The 24,132-nt window shown below is 43.7% G+C and overlaps 1 protein-coding gene across 1 annotated transcript; it reads left to right on the forward strand.

Annotated features, from left to right (window-relative positions):
• Positions 1–3,854: 3,854 nt before the first annotated feature.
• Positions 3,855–23,960, forward strand: INCENP (inner centromere protein). The gene is made up of 17 exons (XM_063118394.1): positions 3,855–3,991; positions 4,786–4,893; positions 7,384–8,147; positions 8,738–8,786; positions 9,208–9,241; positions 11,505–11,601; positions 13,699–13,750; positions 14,382–14,496; positions 14,582–14,719; positions 18,684–18,793; positions 18,879–18,999; positions 19,337–19,459; positions 20,182–20,357; positions 20,584–20,698; positions 20,901–20,999; positions 22,147–22,297; positions 23,683–23,960. The coding sequence occupies exons 1-17, from the start codon at positions 3,855–3,857 to the stop codon at positions 23,886–23,888; spliced, it is 2,595 nt and encodes an 864-aa protein (XP_062974464.1). The 3' UTR covers positions 23,889–23,960.
• Positions 23,961–24,132: the final 172 nt, after the last annotated feature.

Here is a 24,132-nt window from a genome sequence, read left to right on the forward strand (position 1 = left end):
ACATGCCTCGTTCTTAGGTGTGCGCGCACGCGCGCTCCGGCGTTCGAAATCAAGACCCGCCCCCAGCTTTCCTCAGCCCTTCAGCAGCTGGGTCACACCCCAGCTAACACCTGCGTGGGAGGGACATTAGGATCCACGATGCTTATTGGCTCTGGCCGTACGGGAGATGGGGAGGAAAGGCGCTGTGCTAGATTGCCAGGTTCCGATCTCATAGGGTTCAAAAAGTGTTCCTTTGTGACAAGACGGGACTATTTGGTTATTATTGTTTTTGCTACGTGGTTGCTTTTGCCCCCTTAAGCGGGATAAAAGCAACAGTTGCACTTTGGAGATAAAGGAGAAATCCAGGATATAATAGTCGCTGTGACTGGGTCCTGTCGTCGTCCCCTCCCCAAAGAAAAAGGGCTTATGGTATTTTGGGCTTGTCCCGTTTGCTTTCAGCCCTGCCTGCTAAAGGCGTGAAGCCTGACCTTCTCTGAAACTGAATTTGACACTTGGGCTGAAAAGAGATTCCTATGTCGTCCTATGTTGGGACCCACCAAAATTCCAAAAAACTCTTAATGAATAAAAATGTGCAAGCTTTTGAGTTTTCCTGACTCTTTATCTGGTTAGATGATGTGAAAACGGGCTGGGCATGAAATAAAAACGGATCTTCCTATTGCAAAAAAAAAAAAAAAAATTGCTGCAAAGCATGTGCCTCTTTATTCTGCAGAATAAACAGTTTGACCCATACTTCATCTCCTCTCCTCTTTGTGTGCTGAATTGGAGTTAGTACACCAGGGAACGAGCTATTTTTGCAACATTCCCACTGTGTATCCTCCCACCCCCATAGACCAGCACAGCAATCTTGGCTCTTTCATATATTTTGAATGGCCACTGTTAATAATGTGATTTGTACTTAATGCATTTCATTTCCCGTGTTTACACTCAATCCCACACACCCCATGTGTCGTATGCCTATAACTTAGGACATTTGAGGCATCTGATGAGCTGGACTGTGGTCCACGAAAGCTTATCACAGCCATCCCCAACCTGTCGCCCCTCATGTGTTAGACCACAACTTACATCATTTCCAGCCACTATGGCTGGGGGATTGATGGGAGCTGTACTCCAACACATCTGGAGGGCGCCAGGTTGGGGAGGTTGGCTTATGCCATGATGTGTTATTCTTTAAGGCGCCACAAGACTCTTAGGAAGTAACTTCAGGAAGGAAAACTCGGGCGGAGAAGCAAGGTAGGTAACGGGTTCAACCCCGGTGCGACCGTGCTCGTTGTTGTTCAGCAAGCAGGCTTGTGTTTGTTTCCCTTGGACTTTGAAGCCCGTCCCTCCCGTCCCTATGGCAACGGCAGCCCCTCCCCGCTTCTCCGCCGGGTTTCCTCTCCTCTCGCGCTTCCTCCTCCGCTCGAGACGTCACCGAAGCCCTTCCGGAAAAGCGCGCTTCTGATTGGAGTATCGCTATTTGAAAATTGTAGCGGGCGCCGGACATGCGATTGTGCCTGTACGTTTCTGCCGCAGGTTGTTAAACGGGTATTGGAAGAGAGGACGAATTTGTCCGGGCCCCGGACGCTGCCTTCACGGGGAACGTGGCGAGTGAGTTGCAGAGGGGAAGCCGGGCTCGGCGGGTGGAGGAGGAGGAGGATCGGGTCGGACGGGGGGCCATGGCGGGCGCTTGATCACCAGGAGGAGGCGAGGGAAGGCGGGGAGTTTTGCAGCCTTAAAGGTCCTTCGCTTCACTTTACTTTCCAGTACGGTGTCAATACAGTATTCATAGCAAACCAAGCAAAACATGTTATATTTACCCGGAGTAACGTAATTCTCCCTCCCTGCTCCCGTTTCGCCTCAATTCATTCGCTGCACGCTACGGAGTACAAGTGGCCGCCCCCAGTCTCCACTGCAAGGTGGCCCCGAGAGCCTAGGCGGGCAGCATCTCGACGTCTTAGTCCCACCTTTGGACGATGCGGATTGTTTAGTTGGAACTTGCATCTCGGCGGCTCCAGGCGTGCAAAAGAATTGCTTTTTTATTATTCAAGACAAAAGGACATTCAGGTGTAGCCAGCAGTTAGGGTTTGAATGCCACTCCCTTACCCAACGTGCATTTTTCCCCATCTCCCTTTCCCAAGCGGAGCAGCTTTCTCTGAAAGGTGCTTGTTCAACTTGGACAAACACATACCTTTTCGCGTGTATTTGTTCTCGGTTTCGTTCAGCCAGATTGTGTATTCAGCGGATGTAAGCTCAATTCCTGGACCTGTGTTTTAAATTCTGCAGAAGTAAAACGATTAATGTCTGCTAAACTGATATTGTATTTTAAACGTTGTGTTTTAGAGTCTTGTAAACTGCCTTGCCAGGGGTTGTGTGCTCTGAAAGTTATAAGGTGCAATCCTGTGCATGTTTAAGATTATATATATATATATATATATATATATATATATATACACACACACACACACACACACACACACATATACAAACCCCAGTATAGCTGCCTGGGGCATGCTGGGAGTTGTAGGGCTTTTTTCCCTGTCTAAACGTGCATGGGATTTTAAATTACAGCTTCTCTATTCTCCACTTGAATGTATTGACAGGTGACTTATGCCTTTGGCTTTCAGAGTGGTTTTGTTTGACTTTGATTAGAATTAATGCTGCTGGCTCTTGGATGCCTCTGCATTTATTTATTTATTTGAAAGATCCACCTTTGAGGGCACACTGTACTCAGAAGGTGGCTTACAAGATTAAAAGAAAGAGTAGTGTTGGGGGAGTGCACCTCAGCTCCCTGGCATTTGTGCTATGAGGTGCCACAGGGCACTTTTTTACCCAAAGTGTTTCACCTTTATGAAGCCTGGAGCAAGATATCATCAGTATGTCAGTGGCCCCACATCTGAATCAGGTGTGGCTGTGCAGACTGGATCTGTGATTGGGTGCAGTGGTGATGGCTAATAAACTGAGTTTGAATCCTGGCAAAACGGAAGCACTTTGGATGGGTGGGTGGGAAATAGATCCATTGCCTATTCTGGGTTGAGTTACAGGCCCCCTTGTGCGTTGGTGTGTAGTTTGAAGATACTCCTGGATTCATCTTTGTCACTTGAGACTCAGATGGCTTCATGCTTTATTTTTCCTTTCTGTCTCATAAATTCAAGTATATGTCAATTGCAAATACAATATTAGGCAAGCTTGGCAGTTTCAAGCCTGGCAGTTTCAAGTCATCCACATACTTAGCAAGTATGTGAGGCAATCTATGTCTCCAGGTGAAATGGAATTAATAAATAGTGACAATGAAACAGAAGGTGCTCCAATAACCATGATGGAAAAGAGTTGAACTCTGTTGAACTAGATAAGTAGTTGTCAACATATTGTTCATATTCTTGGAGTTGCTAAAATTACCTTGTCAACAGTTTTCAGTACCTTTGTTCCCCCCCCCCTAAATGTAAACAGTGTAAAGGAAGTACATGCAATTTTCTTTAACTTTTTAGAAGTATTCCAATGAAAATTTCTAAATAATGTAACATTTAAATCATGTTTAGTGTGCTTTAATTTCCCCCCTCAAATATTTCAGGTCAAATACTTGTGGTGAATTGGTACAAAAAGATAAAATGGACTACCTTTTTTAAGATTTGTTTACTAAGTCAGAGTGGATGTGAACAATTAGTTAAATGTTTTGTTAAAGATAGATTAATGAAGACTTTGGAATTATTTTGCTGAAAATAAGCGGAGCTGAGGAAATGCAGTTTGAGAGAAGCAAAGCAAGTGCTGTGACCTGCTGCTGCTTTTGACTGAAGCATGCAGTCTGTGACAGGATGACTGGCTTTTGCTTTTCTGTGACTGGAGCAAGAAGTAACTCTTTGGCTTTTGTAGGCCAAGCCATGTTGAAGATGGTGCATTGCATGAGACTGGAAGAGGAGGCAAAAAAGAAACTTGAAGAATTTCTGCACAATGTCCACAACAGAAACTTTGTGTGGATGGATGAGATTCTTGAAGAGGCTATCAAGATGTTCAACAGGTAAGAGCTAGTGATCTGCTGAAAAAGGTCCCCCTCACCAATTCTTTGTTCTGTCTATCCATTGAAACTGTAACAATTAGGGCTGTGCACTGCCTCGGACCCAAATCCGAAGCGGATCGGGGTGGTTCGGACTCTTCCAAACCGGATCCGAGGCGGTTCAGACGAAGGCTGAGGCGGCCCAAAGTCAATTGGCTCTGAAGCTTCAGGGCACTTTGGAGCCGGCTCCACCAGTCTCCTTACCTGCTGCCTCCATTGCCATCTTTCTTCCAATAGTAGAACTCAAGGTCACCCTATTTTAAGTTATCGCGCAACCTACTCCCTTTCATTTCCGGCGGCACCGAAAGCCGCCAGAAGAAAGATGGTGGTGGCAATGTAGGCAGCAGGTAAGCCCCCCTTCCCCACTTACCTGGGTCCGACGGCTTGCGACGGTGGCCCCAGGTAAGCCCCCTGCCCCACTTACCTGGGTCCGACGCCGTCGGCTTGCATCTGGCGGCTTCTACTGCGTACGGCAGACACAGAGAAGGGGGGGCTTACCTGGTGCCTCTGCCGTCTGCAGCAGCAGACGGCGGAGGCATCAGGTAGTGGGGAGAGTTCTGGGTGCCTGCTGTGCAGCCATCACCCAGAAAACTCAAGTCGCCTCGGAGAGTCTGAATTTCACTTCGGCGCTGAGGGAGTTCGGGACCTCCCAAGGCAGATTTGAATAGATTTGTCAATTAAATTAGTGATCAGTAAGCTTAGGCACTTAGCAAACTAGGGTTAAAACTGTTGCTTTTATTTCTTGTTTGTCAAAACAGCGGTTCTGATGGAGAACCGGACCTGATGCCAAAAACTCCATCACAGAAAAATCGCCGGAAAAAGAAGCGTCTTTCTTCTGTTAAGAAAGATAGTTTTTCTACGAAGAGGTAGGATTAATATTATGAATATTTTGTATGCATGTGTGTTTTGGTGGTGGGGGAGTCTGGATGATTTGTGTTCTATATGCAATCTTGTGTTAGTGGTAGTATTTAAAGTTCCTTTTTGGAATTTCATGGAAATATTAGGATTGTGATTGCAAAACTTAATTTGATCATTTTAAAATCTTTTTGAAAATTTAAAAATGTGTCCCTAATTCATGGGCAGATTACCTACCTACATATATTTAATGCAACTATGTGCAAAACCAGTGAATGGCAGGTGACATCTTTGAAGAGGTGCTCACCTTCAACATTTTATGGCAGGAAAAGTGCAAGCACGTGCCCCTAGGGCTTTGGCTGTGCTACTTCACTCCCACAATATGTATTTATTTTGAGGACCATCTTGGTCAGGATTGTTCTTATATGGACAAAGTTCTTGCAACAAAGTAGAATTATGTAAAATGAGCTTCACCATTGTAGGAATGAGCTTCCAATTAGTTAAAATGTTTGGAAAAGGAATAAAAAATAATTTGTCAACTTTTTTGAAAGACAGGTTTGGCATATTTTGCACAGACTGGTTTAGGACTTGGGATGCCACTACTTAGTGCTATGATAGGGTGACCATATGAAAAGGAGGACAGGGCTCTTGTATCTTTAACAGTTGTATAGAAAAAGGAATTTCAGCAGGTGTGATTTCTATGCATGTAGCAACTGGTGAAATTCCCTCTTCCTCACAACAGTTAAAATTGCAGGAGCATTGCCCTCTTTTGCATCTGGTCACTCTAGTATAGCTCCTGCAGCTTTAACTGTGGTGATGAAGAGGGAATTTCACCAGGTTCTCCATATATGCAAATGACACCTGCTGAAATTCTCTTTTCTATACAACTGTTAAAGTTACAGGAGCCCTGTCCTCCTTTTCATATGGTCACCCTATGCTATGACTAAGGCTTAGACAAGTTCTGATGGGGTGGGGGAGAGGAACAACATGAGATGATGCACAATTTGTTTTTTTCTGCCTCCTTTTGCTTTAATTAAATTCCAGATATTAATAAACCACTGGTTCAGATTAATAGCTAATACATTAAAGTGTGCAGTAGATGATACATTAAAGTGTGCAAAGGAAGGCACTAGAGAAGGGCTATATTCACTTCCCATTTGATCCAAGCAGAAGTAATAAAATGAACATAATGAATATTGCTTGTGATAGTCATTGCCAACTGAATCATTTTTAAACTAGTTTAATCTCCCTGTTAACAAATTAATCAAAATTCAAATAAATTTGCATGTCACCAGAATCTCAATATAGGTCCCTTTTTAGATATTGGAAGAAGCATGAGATTAAATTATGTATGGTGTGGGGAAATTGAGTGAGGTTTTCTCTTTCTCAGATAGTAGTAGAACTCAGGGTCACCCTATTAAGCTGATTGGTGGAAGACTTAGGACAGATAAAAGGGCTTATTTCTTCAACAAAACCATTGTTAAACTATGGATTTACTACCCCAAGACGTAGTGATGGCTGCCAGCTTGGATGGCTTTAAAAGGGGATTGGAGAAATTCCCGTTAGAGAAGGATATCAATGGCTACTAGTTATTATGGCTATATATTACCTCCTGTATCAGTGGCAGGGTGCTTCCAGGTGAAGCCTTTTTTTTTCTTTTTCTTTTTTGCATCATTCCCATCCCTGACCTACTTGATGGCACCATGGCCATTTAGCTATTACTCAAAAATGCATCTTACCTATGGCACACCTTTCCAGAGCTGAAAGTCAGCCCAGCAGGAAGGGAAGGGCTCTCCTCAGCCCTGCTCACTCCAGCATGCCACTAGGCAAGAGAGAAGAGAGAGCCTCCAACTGTACTACTTGACTGTGGCTCCTTGGAAACTCAAAGTGAGCACTGGTCACTTTAGCCTGAGCACAATAAGTGAACATAAGAAGAGTAGTGCTGGATGAGACCAATAGTCCACCAGATGCCTACAGGAAGCCCAAACACAGCACGTGAGAACAATAGACATCTGCCGCTGTTTCCCCGCAGAAAGTGTTGTTGAGAGACATTGCCTCTGATCCTGGAGGCAGCGTATAGCCATCATACGTATTAGCCATTGATAGTCTTATCCTTCTCTTGTAATAATAGAACCCTAATTTGTCTCCCCACTAATTTAATCAGCCAAAGGTTGGTTGGCTGATCTGTCAGTGAAAGGTTGTTTCCCTAATATTTATGGCTCAAATAATTTTTCTAGGATTTTTTAGTTCATTTATACTGTTGGCCATTGAACAAACTGTTGGCCATTGTAACATTGAATGGATAGGGTGGATCATTTTTTCTCTGCATAAAGAAGCTCTTTTCTCTGGTTTATTTTAACAAGGTTTAGTGGATCCTGATTGTTTCTGTTGGATGAAAGGGTAAATTAAAGTTGTTCTGTTTCTCATAATATCTCTGCCAGCTTTGTCCTGCAGTAAACTTGATCGCTGTTGCATTCCTGACAATGTGATTTTGTTATCAGATTGTCAAAAAGAGAGGGTACCCGGTCTTCTAAACGGATTGCCCAAAGTCTCCAGCACAAAAATAAATCGGAAATTCAGGTTGCTGACGAAGAGAACACCTCTCCTTGTCGTCGTGTGACCAGATCTCGGGCTGTCAAATCCGCCAGACACTCAGATGCTGCTCTTAAGAATACAGCTATTCATTTAGCCAAGGGGCGGATACCACTAGTAGAAATCAGTATTAATGAGAGGAGCAGTGCAGAATTCAAGATGGAAGAAACACAACCCCAATCAGAAAAGGTTGCTTTGACCCTCACGCTGCCATCTGATGATAGGTCCTCTAAAAAGAGATCGCAGACTTTGTCCAAAGCTGCTTTGCTTGTGGTCCCAGACACCCCTGAAGCAAAAATAATGAAAGAGGGACGGGAAGCATGCAAGTTGAAAATAGCAAATGTATCCATTGCCAGAACCACTGCAAATAAAAAACCCAACGCTCAGGAGGAGAAATCCTGTGTCCAACAGGAAGAAAATAGCCAGCCTTCCAAAATGGAAGTCACAGAGAACGTGAGTGGGAGTCCACAGACGCCCACAGCTCCGAAAGCAAACCGTCACTCCGTACGGCGAAGCCTAATCGGTAGGACCTCCATGAACTGCAAAGCCTCTCTGGTTGAGAGATGCTCGCTAGGTGTCAAAAGGGAAAAAATGGTCCGGAAATCTATTGGCAGGGCTCTGCCCAAACGTAAAACAACCCAGCGGTCATCGTCTGCTTGTCGGCGTAGGAGCTGTAAGTTTTTATAACCTGAGACAACTGTGCTGTTCTCCATTTTTTTGTTAGCCTCCCCTCCCCCCCACCTCCTTTCCCCCTTCCTGTCTGTGTGGAAGCTGCGTACTGTGGAGTTAACTTAATGTGACTGTGGCAAGGCCTCTCTGGGAAAATATGGGTTCTTTGTGGGAGAGAAATTCATTAATATTTAAAACATTCCTGTCTTAATATTAGGTGCTCAAGGCAGCTCACTTCAAAAAGACACACCCCAAAAAACAAATAAAAATATACTAACTAAAAGTAATGAAATAAAGTAAGAATGAGGGGACGTGGAAGTGGTGGCGAGGAGACACAACTCAAACCTCTGATAATCCAAAAACCTGTCAGAATAGGAAAATCTTCTGTCTGGCATGGAGTAGCAAAGAGGGTGTAAAATTATTATTATTATTATTATTATTATTATTATTATTATTATTATTATTATTATTATACACCCTCCTTGCTGTTCCATGCCAGACAGAAGATTTTCCTATTCTGTGGGTATTGGGTTTTTATTTGATAGCATCTGGCGTGTTGGAGATGTAATCTTATTTGTGTTTCTTCCCTTTTAGCTCGGACTGCTATGGAGAAATTAGTGGATGAACAAATTTCTGAGTCTGGGTGAGCATATTTGAGTAAAATCTTAGTTTTCTGTGAGTAAAATCTTAGTTTTCTGAAAGTGGTGAATACCTACATGAGGGGTGGGCAAATTGTGGCCTTCCAGGTCTTTTGCCTTACTCCTCCCATGATCCCTCGCCATTTGCTATGATGGATAGAGTGGATGGGAGATGTAGGCCAAGTTGTTAATCTGCCCTTCATGAAAGCATGACAACTTTTGAGGGGCCATGCCGCCTTCTTTGGTCTTGTATGGGATTGGGGTAGAGTACAACCAATAAGTTGGTAACTTTATTTAACAATACTTAAATGTTATAATGGAGATGAGTGATGAATTAGCATCTTGCTGCATGATAGGAGCTTGAACATAATTTGTATATTTTTTACTACTCCACATCCACACGTCTTTTCTCTGTTTCTCTCTTAGACCAGAATCAGACCCTACTTCTCATTCTCAAGAGGTGAGTTCTTTAAAGAGCTAAAGTTAAAAACAAATCAGAAAGGCTATAATCCTAAACCCACTTATTTGAGAGTAAATCCATTTAACTGACTGAGACTTGCTTCTGAGTAGATGTGTGTGAGGTTGTGCCATTAGGGACTGTCCACGTGAAGCTATCTGCAGGGTGGAATCTCATGTGCAGGAGAGAAGCAGAAGTTGTCTGCTTAGTCTGTTTTCAGGGTACATCTGTCCTGCCTACAGATCTGTCTTACACCCCATACTGGATAAGATAATTGGTCAGGATCTATATGCATAGAATCAAATGTATACAGGTCTAATCTGCAAAGTCATTCTGATTATGATGATGTGATTAGGACCTATGCAAATTGGACTGCATGTGTATAAATGTTATGCCGTGTTCGTCGTATGGATTTCTGGCACATTAAGTGATCCTGCTCCTTAACTCTGTGTTGGTCATACTTGTTTGGATAGGGGAGGGGGGGTTGTCTTTATTTTCTTAGAATTATTATCCTGCCCCTTCAACGTTCAACTCTTAGGGCAGGGAACAATTAAAACCTATGAAAACATCAGAAGCAATAAAAACATAAAGAGCGTCACAGTGGCAGAATAAAACTGGGTTGTACGATGTTTAAAGGCCTGAGAAAATAAAAGGTCACTTGTTTCTGGAAGGCATGAGTGGGGTACCAGGAGAGCCTCCCAAAGAAAGGGTGTCAGAGGTGAGATGACTTTCTCCAGTTGCCACTTTCTCCAGAGGCTAGAGTCATCTAGAGAAGAGCCCTGGCTAATAACGGTATATAGGCAAGTTCCTGTGGATAAGGTGGCCCTATTGGACTTAGAAGTTGAGTAGAGAGAACCCCTATCTAGTGCACTATTCTCCCCTTTCACCTAGCTTGATTATATACTCATCATGTGAAAACTACAGTAGCCAGCCATAAATAAATGCTCCTTTAGTATTTCTAAAGGAAGTAGATGTTTGGCCCCTTTAAGCAGTGGGATCATGGCTTTGTTGCTGTTGGTGCCTTAGCATGCGAGTGGCTACATTTTGTTCCAGCAGAACCCAGTGCTTGTTTTCCCCATAACTGATCCTGTTCCATACTGTTGAGTGGGGTCGGGGTGCAAACTTCGGAAGCAGCTGAACCACTGCTGCCCACCCGCTCTTCAAAGCAGTGTTGGATTATACTTACTATTCTGATGTGACCGGCACCATGTTCTCCTGGCCTGGTTGGCAGGTTAAGCCCTAGAGGAAAGAGCATGTAGCCTTCCTGTCAAACTGTCACCATCGAATAGGAGGGACTCCTTGAGTGTGCATTAAAGTGTTCACTACTGGATATGGACTAGATATGGCCCTGTCTGTAACTATATGAGTCATCCTGGAGAGAAAATATTTGGTGACTAATGCATTAGGGCAACAACTGGTCCTTTTTGGGGTTTCACACTTCTGGGATAAGTATTAATGCTATAAAACAGTTTGTTTTACTGCAATACTGCTATAACATGGGTACTATATCAATGGCTGAAACTGTAAGGCTCATATTCAGCGATCATCAGACAATAGAAACAATTAGTGAATCAGACAGCTGTCCTGAAATAACCTACAAATACCTTCCTTTCTAGGGAGCTTTTTACTCCTCACATTGTCTTTTGCTGAATGGGCTCTAAATTGGGGATTCCCCCAACATTTTTGAACCCATGGGCACATTTTGGAATATGAGAAACAGCTGTAAGCAGCATCACAAAATGGATCCCTTGGAGGATGTGGCTAATCACATAATGGCTGCCGTGGGGGGCCTGGCTAGTCAAAAGTGAGCGAAAGAGGTGTGTGTTGCGGGGAGAGAAACAGTGAAGCTGGGCGAGAGGGGAATAGCAAGGCAAAGGGGTGGAGGGGAGAGAAAGCGCAAGGTCAGAGGCTAGCAAGAGAGGGAATGAAGAGTACCCTAACATTTTACAACGTTATTTTTTTTTAAAAAAAACCAACACATTTCTTGAAGAGGTGGGCAGGGACTGGGATGCTTCATGGGCACCATTGGAAGACAGTGCATTGGGGGAGCCCTGCTTTAGATGTTGTTGAATTGCAACTCCTGTCGGCCCTAGCCTGCATAACTAATGGTGAGGATGAATGGGAGCTGCAGTCCAACAACACCTGGAGAGCCACAACTTGCTCAGCCTGGGCTTAAACCTCAAGGGGCCCACCAAGTCAACTAATGACGACACACGTTTTTAATGTACAAAGTGATCTATGCTGAAAACATTTGCCTTTACTGCAGGTTGATGAAAACCTCAGGATGTCCCTTCGTTCTCACAATGATGGTGTGACTGTAACTATGCAACCTCAAGAAGAACTGGAAGAAGGAGGCTGCAACGGTCAGTATATTCGGCATGATTCATTAGCTGAGTAGCAGAGAAAACAAACTGTGAGGCAGATGGAACAATCCTAAAGAAGGGCAAATCTAATGTTATTTACTAAACGTGGCTTGATTGTTTTGGAACAGCTAATGTTTGTTCTTTATTTCTTTAAAATATTTATAAGCCACCTTTCAGGGCAGGGGGACCTCCCAAGGCGGTGTACAGCAATAAAACGCATATAATAAAATTCATAGTAAAACCCTGATGCGGTAATAAAAGCAGCAAAAGTTCCACAGAACAACAAACATCAGCAAAAGACGGAGTTAGCAACACAATTGCAGCTATAACGCAGCCTGATAAAGCATAATCGGGAAGGCCAGAGTAAAGAAGTAAGTCTTCAGGGCCTTCTTAAAAGTCTACAGTAATGGGCCCTGACTCTTTTCCCAGAGGTTTCAGGCCACTGCAGAAAAGTCCCACTCTGTTCTTGCCCACCTAGTTGCTGTCACTGGTGGGTAAGTGAGAAGGGCCTGTCTTGTTGATCTTAAAGTGAGGGCAGGCTGATATGGGTGCAGGCAGTCCTTCAAGTAATTTGGTGCCAAACCGTGTAAGGCTTTCAAGGATAAAAGAAGCACTTTAAACTGGGCTCAGAAACCCACTGGTAACCAATGCACCTGGCGCAGAATGGATGTTACGTGATCTAATCACCTTGCCCCCACCATCACTCAGGCAGGTGCATTCTGCACCCCACTGAAGTTTCTGGGCCATCTTCAAAGGCAGCTGCAAGTACATCACATTACAGCAGTCCAGCCTGGACATCACTAGTGCTGAGGCAAGGACTCTCTTCTCCAAATAGGGCCACAACTGGCATACTAGCCCAAGCTGGTAAAATGCACTTCTGGATACTGCAGCCACCTGGACTTCCCCAGTTAGCGCAGAGTCCAGGAGAACTCCCTTACTATGCACTTGGGCTTTTACAGGGAGTGCAACTCCATCTACGATCAGTTGTAAATCTCTATTCAGAGTAGTCAGTTTTCCAACCCACAGTACCTCCATCTTGTCTGTATTAAATCTGAGCTCGTTCACCTTCAACCACCCCACAACAGCCTCCAGGCACTGGTTCAGGAGTTCCACAGCCTCCTGTGGAATATGTAGATAGGAACAAGTAGCAGAGCTGATTATCATCTGCATACTGATGACACTTCAGCTCAAACCTCTGGATGACTTTCCCCAGTGGTTTCACGTATATGTTAAAAAGCACAGGGGACAAGATGGAGCCTTGTGGCATGGCCATGGGGTGGAGGACAAGTCAGTTAACCGATAAGTACTCTGTTTGCCAGTGTGGCGTTGTAAGTGGGGTTTCAGACTTCAGTTGAGGAGTCCTGGCTCAATTCCTGGCTTGGCCATGAGGTTCCTTGGGTGAATGTTAGCCAGTTCTCTCAGCTTAATCTACTCTGCAGGAATGTTGTGAGGGAACCATGTGTGCTGTCATGAGTGCTTGGGATAGAAATGTAATAAATAAAATCCATACTAAAACATATTCATGCCACATGTTCAGAGGAGAAAGGAATAATTGAACTGTTCTTTATTTGCTTTATATACATAATCCTGACTCTAGAATTTGAGTATGTCACTAAATCAAAATTCTGTAGACCGCTACACAGTGGTTTCTATTATTTATTTATTTATTTATTACATTTTTATACCGCCCAATAGCCGAAGCTCTCTGGGCGGTTCACAAAAATTAAAACCATCATAAAAACATATTAATGAGGGAATTCTTTAAAACTAGGACTAATTTGGGCTTGCATGGTTAAAAACCATGAGTTTATCAATACCAGACCAGATGGGTTTCTTCACTTAATTTCCATGCTCTCCTTAGACGGTAAGTAGTAGAAACTTTCTTTTAAAAATCGATGAATGTCTTAGCTTGGCAGCATGCTCTCTGCCTGTACAAGTGTGAAATTTTATCAGGAAATGTGCAGGCACAAATATATTCTGCACTGACAATGAAAAGTGCTCATCTGTTTGATGACTAGAAATGACATAGGCTTCAGGCCTCTGCTGCATAGAACACTTCAGCCCTCGCTAATTGTAGCTATTCCTCTCTCTGTGCAGAGGGCCGCTCTGAAAAAAGCGATGAGGTGCAAGCACAACCCCAGAGTGCCAGGTAGGTTTTCTTTGGATCTTTTGACAAAAACTCCATGCCCCGTTTGTTAAAATTAATATCTTTAAGCTTGCGCCCACCTAGCGTGCATTGACATGTGAATCATGTAAGGGCCTATGTGCAAGCCTACCATCTGCTCCACTTACCTGTGGTTGGGAGCTGAGACAAAGAGGTGTCTCATGCTGGTTGAAGAAGAGGAAGCACTTTTGCCCTGCTTGCCTGGCAGAGTTGGAGGTGGTAAGCATATAGGAAAGATGAACTGGGTGGGGTGGGGTGAGGAGAACTAGTGAAAGGAAGAGATAAGGACGGTGTCCTCACAGCTCTTCTGTGCCTGAGGAAGGGGAAATTTTCAGACCGGGCCACAAACATAGTGAGATAATAGCAAAATAGGTCCCGTGATGGCAGAATGATTGACAGAACTAGCTCCCATGTGAAGAAAGATTTCCTTAAAATACTTACCTCAGCAACCATCTTGCCTCTGGGTCTTTTGTGAGTGCAATAAAGAACAGGGAATGGAGCCAGACACCTTTACTATGCATTGTATCTCTGAAGCAAGTGTGGTGGCAGTGGTAGATTTCTCTGCTGGGATGTTCTATGTAATGAGCCCCATTTAATCATAATAAATAATCTGTAGGAGAAAACCAAGCTACAAGAGAGCAGTTAATGAGCTTGACGGTGGACAGCACTCAGAAGATGAACTCTCCCCGCCAAGGAAGAAGGCTCCATCTCCTCAGTGCCCCGCCAGCAACGTAAGAAAAGCATCCCATCCTTGTGAGTGCACCAAGTCGCCTCAGTAGCCCTCCACTGGATTGAAAATGATTTTGTATATTTCAGGTTGTTCGCCCTTTCAAGACATTCTTGCATACGGTGCATAAGAACAAGATGCTCATGATGACCCCTGGCTCCATGAGTCGAAACAGTACCATAAAATCGTTCCTCAGACAAAACACTCCCCTCCGAACCACTCCCAAGGTAGCATGAAATCATTTTTATTGTTGTTGTGATGATGCTTGATGTGAAAAAGGAGGTGACTACTGGTTAAAAAATTACCTACTGACTAATAACAGGATAGTGAGAAAAGTAATAAGTTGTACAACTTGGGTTATTTTTTTTATTTTTTTTTGGTGTGTGTGTTAATAATTATCTGGCCCCATTCAGGAGACACCTTAAACCATGGCTTTAACCACGTTGGTTAAGCCAGAAAGCTAGGCCATGTTCAGAAGACACCTTAAACCATGGCTTTAACCATGGTGACTAAGGCAAAAAGTCTTATTCACTGTGGTTAAAGGCATGGTTTAAGGTGTCTTCTAAACACAGGCCAGCTTTCTGGCTTAACCAACGTGGTTAAAGCTGTGGTTTAAGGTGTCTCCTGAACGGGGAGTCTGTGTCACACAGAAGGGTTAAAGGACTTGCTTTTCTCTTCAGTGCCTTTTTCAGACAACTCAATATTGAGTTTCTTCCACTGATGAGCTTGCACAAATGCTCGGGCTTAGCAGACACTCTTCAAATCTGTTTTGCTTTGAGGAATCAAATCATGAAGGGTTTTGAAGTTGGGCATGTAAATAAATAAGTGAACTGTTCCCTGTAGTCCTTTGAGTCTTCCTACCTTGTCCCAACTGAGAAATCAATTGAGAACTGGTAAAAACTTTTAAAATGGGGTTTAGGGATTCAAGGCCTTTTGTGCCAGACTGGAGTGGCCAAGGGCCAACAGCAGTCGAAGAACATGGGGAAACAGGCTTAAAGGCAGGGGGTTGAACCATTGGTGGAAGAGGCAAGCAGTTGGATAAAGAGGGATTGTGCAAAAACAAAACAAAACAAAGGGTCTTAAGGTCAGGAGGGATGGTGTGCTATCGGCAGGAAGGGAGTAGATGGGCAAAGGGGGGCATAAGAGACTGAAAGATGGGCATTGGGGTGGGTAAGACTGAAATTTTCACATTGATTTGAACTATCCAGCCATAGCTACAAAGTGACTGGGTGTGCTTAATTTTCAAACTGAAAGGTCAGTTTTCTTCTAGCATAAGTCTATTGCAAGCAGTGAAAGCTGTGATTGCTTTCTGAGCTAACCGGACTCTGGCGCTGCACTCAGCAGGTTGTTCTTATCAGGTGCAGATAAAAGTAGAATTGAATCTGAAATCAACTAAGTTTAGAACCATTTGGGCAAGATCCTGTATAAGCCAGTAGTCTAAATCCTGTCAGTAAATACTGAGTAGATCTTGGGTGCAAATGTCCAACGATATTAACCATGTCTCAATCTTCTCTTCATACAGGGAGGGTTTGTTGTAAGTAACAAGATTGTTCTTACAGTAGATGTATTTGCACATCATTAACACTGTGTGTGTTTGATCATTGACATCCCTAACCAGCATAGTGACCTAGCACCCCTTCCTTTTAAGGGGCAAGTCCGGCATTTATTTAGTACTTCCCCCGCCCCCTAAAATCTTATTAAAAAGTAGATAAGACATGTAAAATGAATAGTATTGTATTGTTCTTCTCTCAGTATTAAAAGAACCTTGACTATTTCAAAAGCATGTTGACCCAGATTTACCATTTCTTCCTTTGAATGTCTCAACTTGATTAAATTTTCCCATTGAATTTATTTCAGTTTTGAAAGCTCAGAACAGATAACCATGTGCAAAACAAAGGCCATTACTTATTTCCATGAGCATTGTTAATTTTATTGGTCTAGCCCATGTTGCCTTTTGATCACTTCAGACATTATATTTCTTTAGGGGTACAACTAAAGATGTTAAAGTCTGCACCTGAAAACATGAAGCATGAATATGAGAAATACAAACCATACAGGTATGTTCAACAGAGGGCTACAACTTTCTGCAGCTCTCTGTTGAGCATATCGTCAATGGCAAACCCAGGTTTGCCTTTGTTAAATGTCCCTTTAGTTGCAACTAAAAGTAAATACTGACCCATTGCTAATATTAGTTAAGCACTGCATTGAGTGCATTTAGATATTCTTTATATTGTATTCCTTATGTTGAGTGTTTCCTACCAGTATTGTGCCCAATAAAACTTTCATTTTTAAAAAATGGCACCCAACAGCCAAGATGATTAGGCTGGTTAATGATAATAAATAATTTTGGTATGATTAAGCCCTCCAAGTTCTGCCTTTGATTCATTTGGTAAAAATAAATACCCAGGCTTTTCATAGCTTACTATAGACTTTTAGCTACGGGAGGAGGGAAAAAATTTAGGCAGGGCTGTGCTGTGCTATGGTTGAATTCAGTAGAACTTCTAAACAGACGGTGGCCATGTTCAGAAGACACCTTAAACCACGGCTTTAACCACGGTGAATAAGGCTTTCTGCTTTATTCACCATGGTTAAAGCTGTGGTTTAAGGTGTCTTCTGAACACAGCCAGTGAGATTTACTTCTAGCTAAGTGTGTGCAGAATTCCAACCTAAATATAACTATTACACTGAGCAGGTATATGATCACTTAGAGAGAAAGCCCTGGAGATACGTGTTTAATATTTAGCAGGGAAGTCATTAACGTCCATTTCAGAACTAATACTTAGATATCCTGTTGCACAGTTGTTTGTTAGTAGAACCATTATAACTGATTTTTGGAAAACAGTGTTCAAGGGTTAAGATTGGAGGTGGGGATAACACTACATGCAGATAAAATGCCTTAGGACACTTTTCCCCCCAGTCTGGACTGTGCCCCAAAAAGAGACTGAGGCAAGGTGAGAACTAAAGGGGATACCAGCAAAATGAAGAGGTTCCTTTTTATTTTGCTGGCATCCCCTAGTGTTGATCCTTATGGCTCTGAGAAAGCAGAATTGCAGTCTTCTCAAAGAAGGGATGTGAAGCCTGGTGCTGCCAACCAAGGTGCCAATCTCTCATCATGTGAAGGGAAATTCCCTGGAATGACTTAAGCATGACCTGGCCCAGGGTTTGCCCCTCCTTCCTTCTTTCAGTTGTGGATTTGGCTGGCTGGCTCCAATCAATCTGTGAAAATCCTCTTCCCTTTTGCTCCCCCTTAAGGCTTGATAATCTGCTCCTGCTCTTCCAGCTTCAAAAGGGGAAACAATGGCTTTCCTTTCTTAACATTCAGATTTCATTCTCTTCTCATGCTTTTTCGAGTACAAGTAGTTTCTCAGTTAAAGACTTTGTCTTGCAACCAGGACTGGCTGATTCTATGTAGGAAAGAGCTCTTGTGGCATGGCAGCTGGTTAGAACAGAATCCGTTTGCAAGGTTTCTGTCACTATAGCGTTGGTAATTGTGGGAACATCACTTGCTTCTATGTAACTAAGGGCACAAAAGCTCTGCCCTGTGTTGAATCCGGCAACTCTGCCTGCTCCATGACCTCTTGAGAGCTTTGCTGAGGTCTGGCTCTTTCTGGAATTGAGTGGGCAAGGTGAAGCAACACAAAATGAAAAGTGGAGGGAACAATGCTTTGAGAATGTGGCCAGAAATGACTGACGTTTTGCTGGATCGGCGTGATTCCATTTCCCTACTCTAAGGCAGCCTTGCATCAGAGCCTTTCCGAAATGGGAAACGTTGCCTGCTTCAGATCTAAAAAGTATATTTGGGCATCACATAGTGTGCGTAGTTTAATCGTTAACTGTTTGCAGTGGCTGTAGCTGAGCTGAGGAGGAACAAAGTGTAGGACATGGCAACAACTGCTCAATCCCCCAGGTTGCCTATCTTGTTCTTGGCTGAACTGGTGGCTAAAATGGTTTAGCAATTTGGTGGCTAAATTGGCACTAATACTTTCTTCCTTTTTGCCATTGCAAATTCTCCCACCAATGTGACTCACTTGTGGATGCATTTGCCTCAGTAGAGAGGGACTCCTCTTTCCTTGCCTACAACTGCAGTTCAGTTGCTTGTCTTTCACTTGTGGGTTGCCATATTACCGGAATTATAGGAAAAGGCACTCCTTTTAATAGTGTGTGCTAATAGGAGCTCCCTTCTCTACCAAGGAAAAGGAAAGGCAACGGTTAGAGAATCTGAAGAAGAGGGAAGAGGCTGAACAACAAAGGAAGCATAAATTGGAGGAGGAAAGACGACGGCGATTGGAGGAGATGAAGCGGTATATATGCGTCTTTCCAGTTGCGCCTTTTCTAGTTTGCCTTGGATTTCTTCTTTTGACTTATTGGACTCTCATGTGCTATCAGGAAGCGTGAAGAGCGACTTCGCAAGGTGCTGCAGGCTCGGGAGCGGGTAGAACAGATGGAAGAGGAGAAGAAGAAGCGGCTTGAGCAAAAGCTTGCTCAGCATGAGGAGAAGAATGAGAAGGTACCCGGAGGTGGCCATGGAGCTTTTTGAAAGAGTGGGGCCTCCATACAGGAAGAGGAAAAAGCTGTGAGATGGGGTGGGCGGAGGAGGATATGGTGCTAAATATAGGTCCAGCAAGCCACTCCCTCTCTGCACTGGTAACATACACTTGAACAGTAAATCTGCCTTTTCAGTAGTCTTCTCCCTCCCCCATCCCCCATAAAATTAGCAAGGGTTTTGAATTTTCAGTCTGGTATAAAGGAGGCCCCTCTTACTATGGGACGAAATGGGTTTGCCACTGTTTATCAAAGAGGGAACCTGCCCCGTATAATGGCAAAATGTATATGGCCTATTCTAGGTGCGAGAGGAGAAGATGGCGGAAGACAAAGTCAAGAAGAAGGCAGCTGCCAAGAAGTTAGAAGAACTTGAAGCCCGGCGCAAACAGGACGAGGAAGTTCGGAAACAGAGAGCTCTGCAGCTAGTAAGAGGAGAGGGTGGCTGGGCAGGGGATGGGGTGGCTGGCATAGGTAGGCGGCCAAGGCAACTCAGAGTAGTATACGCTCATTTGTCATCAAGGCTAAACTCAAAAGATACAAGAATTGAAAGAGGGTTTTCTGTGTTCAATTTTTTACAGATCTTCTCGGGGCCTCTAAATTTGTGGTAGTAACAGCAAATAACTCATTCCTATTTTAAACCCTGTTCCTACATGCCCCCTGTGAGAATCTGCCTATCTTAGGATTTAAGAAGTGAATAGTAATACTGAATGGCCAGATTCAGATGATCAGTGGAGAAAAGAAGCGATCCAATCCGTGGCATCCAAACCACCCCACAAACCATGGCTTGTGCGGGTTATGGGATGGTTTGGAAGCCACACCTGCTGCACACCCCACCAGATTCATACGACACGACAACCCGTGGCACAGGTAATTGGGGAAGTGGTGGGCGCACAAGCATTTTACGCAGAGGAGGAGAAAGAAGCCGCTCTAAGGTGAAGAGTGATCGTCCGAACCAATGATTGTCTGAATCCGGCCATAATTTCTGGTTAGTTATCCCAGGTGGAAGGAGAATTTAGCTTGTGTCATGCGGACTGTTGTATGCAACATGTGGAAATTTGCCTCGGCCCTTGAACTCATTACTCCGACAGGCTGGCTCAGGTTCTCTGCTGTAGGCATTCCATCTGGACGGTAACATCTTCTGTCTTAGGAGGAAGAAGAGCGTAGACACAAAGAGCTAATGCAGAAGAAAAGAGAGGAGGAGGAACATGAGAAAGCGAGGAAGATTGCAGAGCAGCGTCGGGCAGATCTGGAAAGGGAGAAAAAGATGTCTGCTGAGAGGGAACGGGAGAAGAAGAAAGAGCAGGAAAGGCTTCAAGCACAGCGGTAAGAACTGAATGGCTGAGCACACCTCTGCTCTGTGATGCCTTGTATCCCCTTTGTAAAAACAAGCAAACAGGCAGCTGTGAGGAGCAGAATACAAGACGGAGGCCCCAAAATATATGACAAAGGCTGCTGGTAGTGTCTCTCGGACTAGTGTTGGGTTTAGGTCATGGTTAAGGGCATGCTTTTTTTCTCCATTCGGATGGTGATGTAGTTTGTTCACTAGCAGGGAGCATGAACGGCAAGAAAAAGAGAAAGCTGCTCGCTTGCAGAGAGAGCTTTTAGCAGCAGCAAAGGAGAAGGAGCGACTCAAAACAGAGACGGAGGAGAAAGAGAGGAAACTGGTAAGAGGCCCCTCCGCCGCAAAGTGGACGTCTTTCTTTCCGTGTAGGCTTGCAGCACCCCCACCCCCACCCCAAGCTTTGGTCCTAAGATTGATAGGAATATTAAATAGATGGACCACACAGGCTGTTTCCTCAAGCACATTTTGCCCTCAGTCGCTGGCCCCTTACCGCCGGCATGGTCTTTTTTATTTCATGTTTAAAGCAGGAACAGCGGAAGCAAGAGGAGCAGCAGCAGAAAGCTGCTTCAGAGGCTGAGGTGACGGCAGCTCATAAACAGCTGAATGTGACGGTGGATATTGAGGTGAGCCCTGAAGGTGGCTGTTGAGGTGGTCTAGAGCAGTAATGATGGGCACACTGCTCTGCAGGGGAGCAGGTGTTGCAGGCCTTAAGAGTTCAGGGTTAGGCAGATAAGCATGTTGCCTCCACTGCATTTTTTTTTAGGGTTTATTGATAACAACATTCAGTACCAGTAAAGCCGCACATAGTTTTGAAACATCTGCTGCATTAAGTGGAATAAGATCTCTTCCCCCCCCCCCCCCGAAAAACACAACTCACCAAAACACAGTGCAGATTTTATTACCTTTGTATGAACTATGTTTTATTTAATCACGTTGAAGTTTGCTTCAACCGTCCAGCTTCTTTTTTTGGTGCTGCCTGACTTTTTGTTTCTTTTTTGTCCTAAATAACTTTACACTTGTGGGAATTTTAAGAAACCTTGCATCTCTGTCTTCCTCTGTCTAAGGCAGCCTTCCTCAACCTGGGGCGCTCCAGATGTGTTGGACTACAACTCCCAGAATGCCCCAGCCAGCTGGATGGGGCATTCTGGGAGATGCAGTCCAACACATCTGGAGCGCCCCAGGTTGAGGAAGGCTGGTCTAAGGTATACAGGTTCCCTGGACGCAGGCATAATCTGAGAGTGCAATGACAGAATTTAAAAACCACAATTCAGAGGAAAAAACGAAAAGCTTGCTGAAAGCTGATGACAAGTTTGTTTGCTTTTCACACATGGAATGTTTAGGCATAAAAACATTGGTGGAGGGAGTGCAAGATATCTACCCACTGGGACTTGCATAGGTTTTTGGAAAAATACGCTAATTCTGTCAACGTCATTGAAATAAGAAAAAAATGGCTTTGGGCCGCCTTATGCCACATTAGGAGTATCAGTTCTTCTGTCTAATAAAGGCTGCTTACCTCTAAGGAGTGAGGGTACAGACTGCTGGAATTATTTATCCAAAGAAAGCACACTTATAAAGATCTCATTGCAGCTCTTATTGAAGAGAACCAATGCCTTTGGAACTGAGAAGAGATATGTTTATACCAGTTGTTTAAGCAAGTAAATTACTCTTCTGAAAAACAATGGAATCCACTCTGAAAGACGTTCTAGCAGGTCACTACAATTTCTCTAGTAAATCCAGCAACTTGACTTTCCTCTGTATCCTTCTTTCCAGAACTCTCCTGTCTGTAATTCCTACCAGATGACGCCACAAGGCCCAAAGCAGCCCAAGCTTGATCTGAATAATTATGGGATGGATTTGAACAGCGATGATTCCACTGATGATGAAAGCCAGCCCCGCAAGCCCATCCCTTCTTGGGCTTCTGGTACGTTTGAATCCATCTGGGTACTTTTCTTTGCATGGTGAATGAATGTTCCCTATATTAATTTATGAAATATGTTTCCACAAGATGTAACTATGGTCATTATCTTAGATGGCGCTGAAAAGGGATAGACGTGGAGGATATGTCTTATCTCCTGCAATTTTGACAGTACGGTCAGAAGCAGTATGTCACTGAGTACCAACTTCTGTGGGTAACAGTGGGAGAGGGTTGTTGCCCTTGAAAGCTTCCTGGGAGCAGCTGGTTGGCCACATTGGAAAAGAGGTGCTGGGCTTGATGGACCTTCAGTGTGATCCAGAGCCGTTCTTAACCATGGTTCCTTAGAAGCAAATCTGAGTTCAGTGGTTCTTAATGGGCCAAATGCAGTGTTGCATGAGTACTCTAGTTCTTCTGCCCTGCAGCCCCCAACGTGCCTTTCATATCTGCTGTGGAGGGTTCCCCAGCCTTCCAAAGCATATTTGAAGGGTATACAGAAGATTGCAAGAGGGAAGGGAGAGCTGCTCCCCCAGCAGTTTCCATTCCATTGGTTAGCGTTGGCTCTAACCCAATATCGATATTTATCCTGAAGATTGTGACCTTAGTCGCTGAGAATATAAATGTTACATATTCATGATGTATCTGGAGCCTTGATATCGTTTGTTTTAAATGTAATGGTTTAATATCTGTTCTTGTGATTTCTTTTTCAAACATCCTAAGTATGAGTTAGGAAAGTGCTAGGAAGCGAAATGTTTGTACTGCCTGCCTGTTTGAGACTACACACATACACATGTGTCTGTGTGTAACTTTTTTCTTTATTAATATAGAGAACTAAGGTACGTTACAAGAATTACATAAATATATTTGATATACAATCTTCCATTCCATAAAGCTGAGTCCAGTACATAATGAAAGAGTTCTGTCTGTTTCATTCAAACAGTACTGACTATCCATTTTTCCTATGGGCCAAGTCCATTAAGTTCTATCTGTACAGGCAGTCTCTACTGCTTTTAGCTGCCATTCTGTTGTTCCCCCGCCTTGATCCAAGTGGAGAGGCGGGTAAGAAATAAATGATGATGATTATTAGAATTTTTCCAGTGATGGGCCAGGACAATTCTGATTGCAGTCAAAAGATTGTGAATGATTGTTTGACAAAAGATTGTGGTTGACAATCTTTCTGAAAGGCCTTGAGTCTCCGTGATTGTTGCTGAAGCCTTCTGTGTTGAAGTAACTGTGAGGGAAAGGGCACATCCATAAAAGGCACTGTCCATTCTTCTTTGGGAATTCTTGCTGCCTGCTTTAAGGACTCTTAAAAAAACACACCTGTAGCACGAACATCTTAGATCAATAGCTCCAGCTGGAAGTTAATATGTCTGTTCCTCTCTTTCCTCTAGGTAATCAACTAAGCCAAGCAATCATACGTCAATATTATAATCCACCTGACACCAAAGTGCTTTTTGGAGTTGTGAAGAGTCCCAAACTGGAAGAAATCTTCTATAAGAGCAAGCCACGCTATTTCAAGCGCACTAGTTCTGCAGTGTGGAACTCTCCCCCATTCCCAGGTGGCAAATCTGTATCATCTACTTTCAAGAGATGCTGATCTTTTCAAGAGCTCTTTTAGGTAGAGCCCTTGTCTGGTGTTTTTTGTGCAAGAAGAAAATGTGTTTTAAATATGTGCAACTCTTTTCTTACCTATATTAATAAATGTTGTGCTCTGTTGGAGCTTTTAAGGCACTTCCTATCTGTCCCCCCTCCCCCAATTATGGGGGGAAAGGGCAAAGAACCTTGTGCCTGAATTGTCTATTTGTACTGGCTGGGAGGAGTGACCTATAGCAACAGTAAGA

The sequence above is a fragment of the Elgaria multicarinata genome, chromosome 2 (genome assembly GCF_023053635.1).
Source record: "Elgaria multicarinata webbii isolate HBS135686 ecotype San Diego chromosome 2, rElgMul1.1.pri, whole genome shotgun sequence".
NCBI lineage: Eukaryota > Metazoa > Chordata > Lepidosauria > Squamata > Anguidae > Elgaria > Elgaria multicarinata.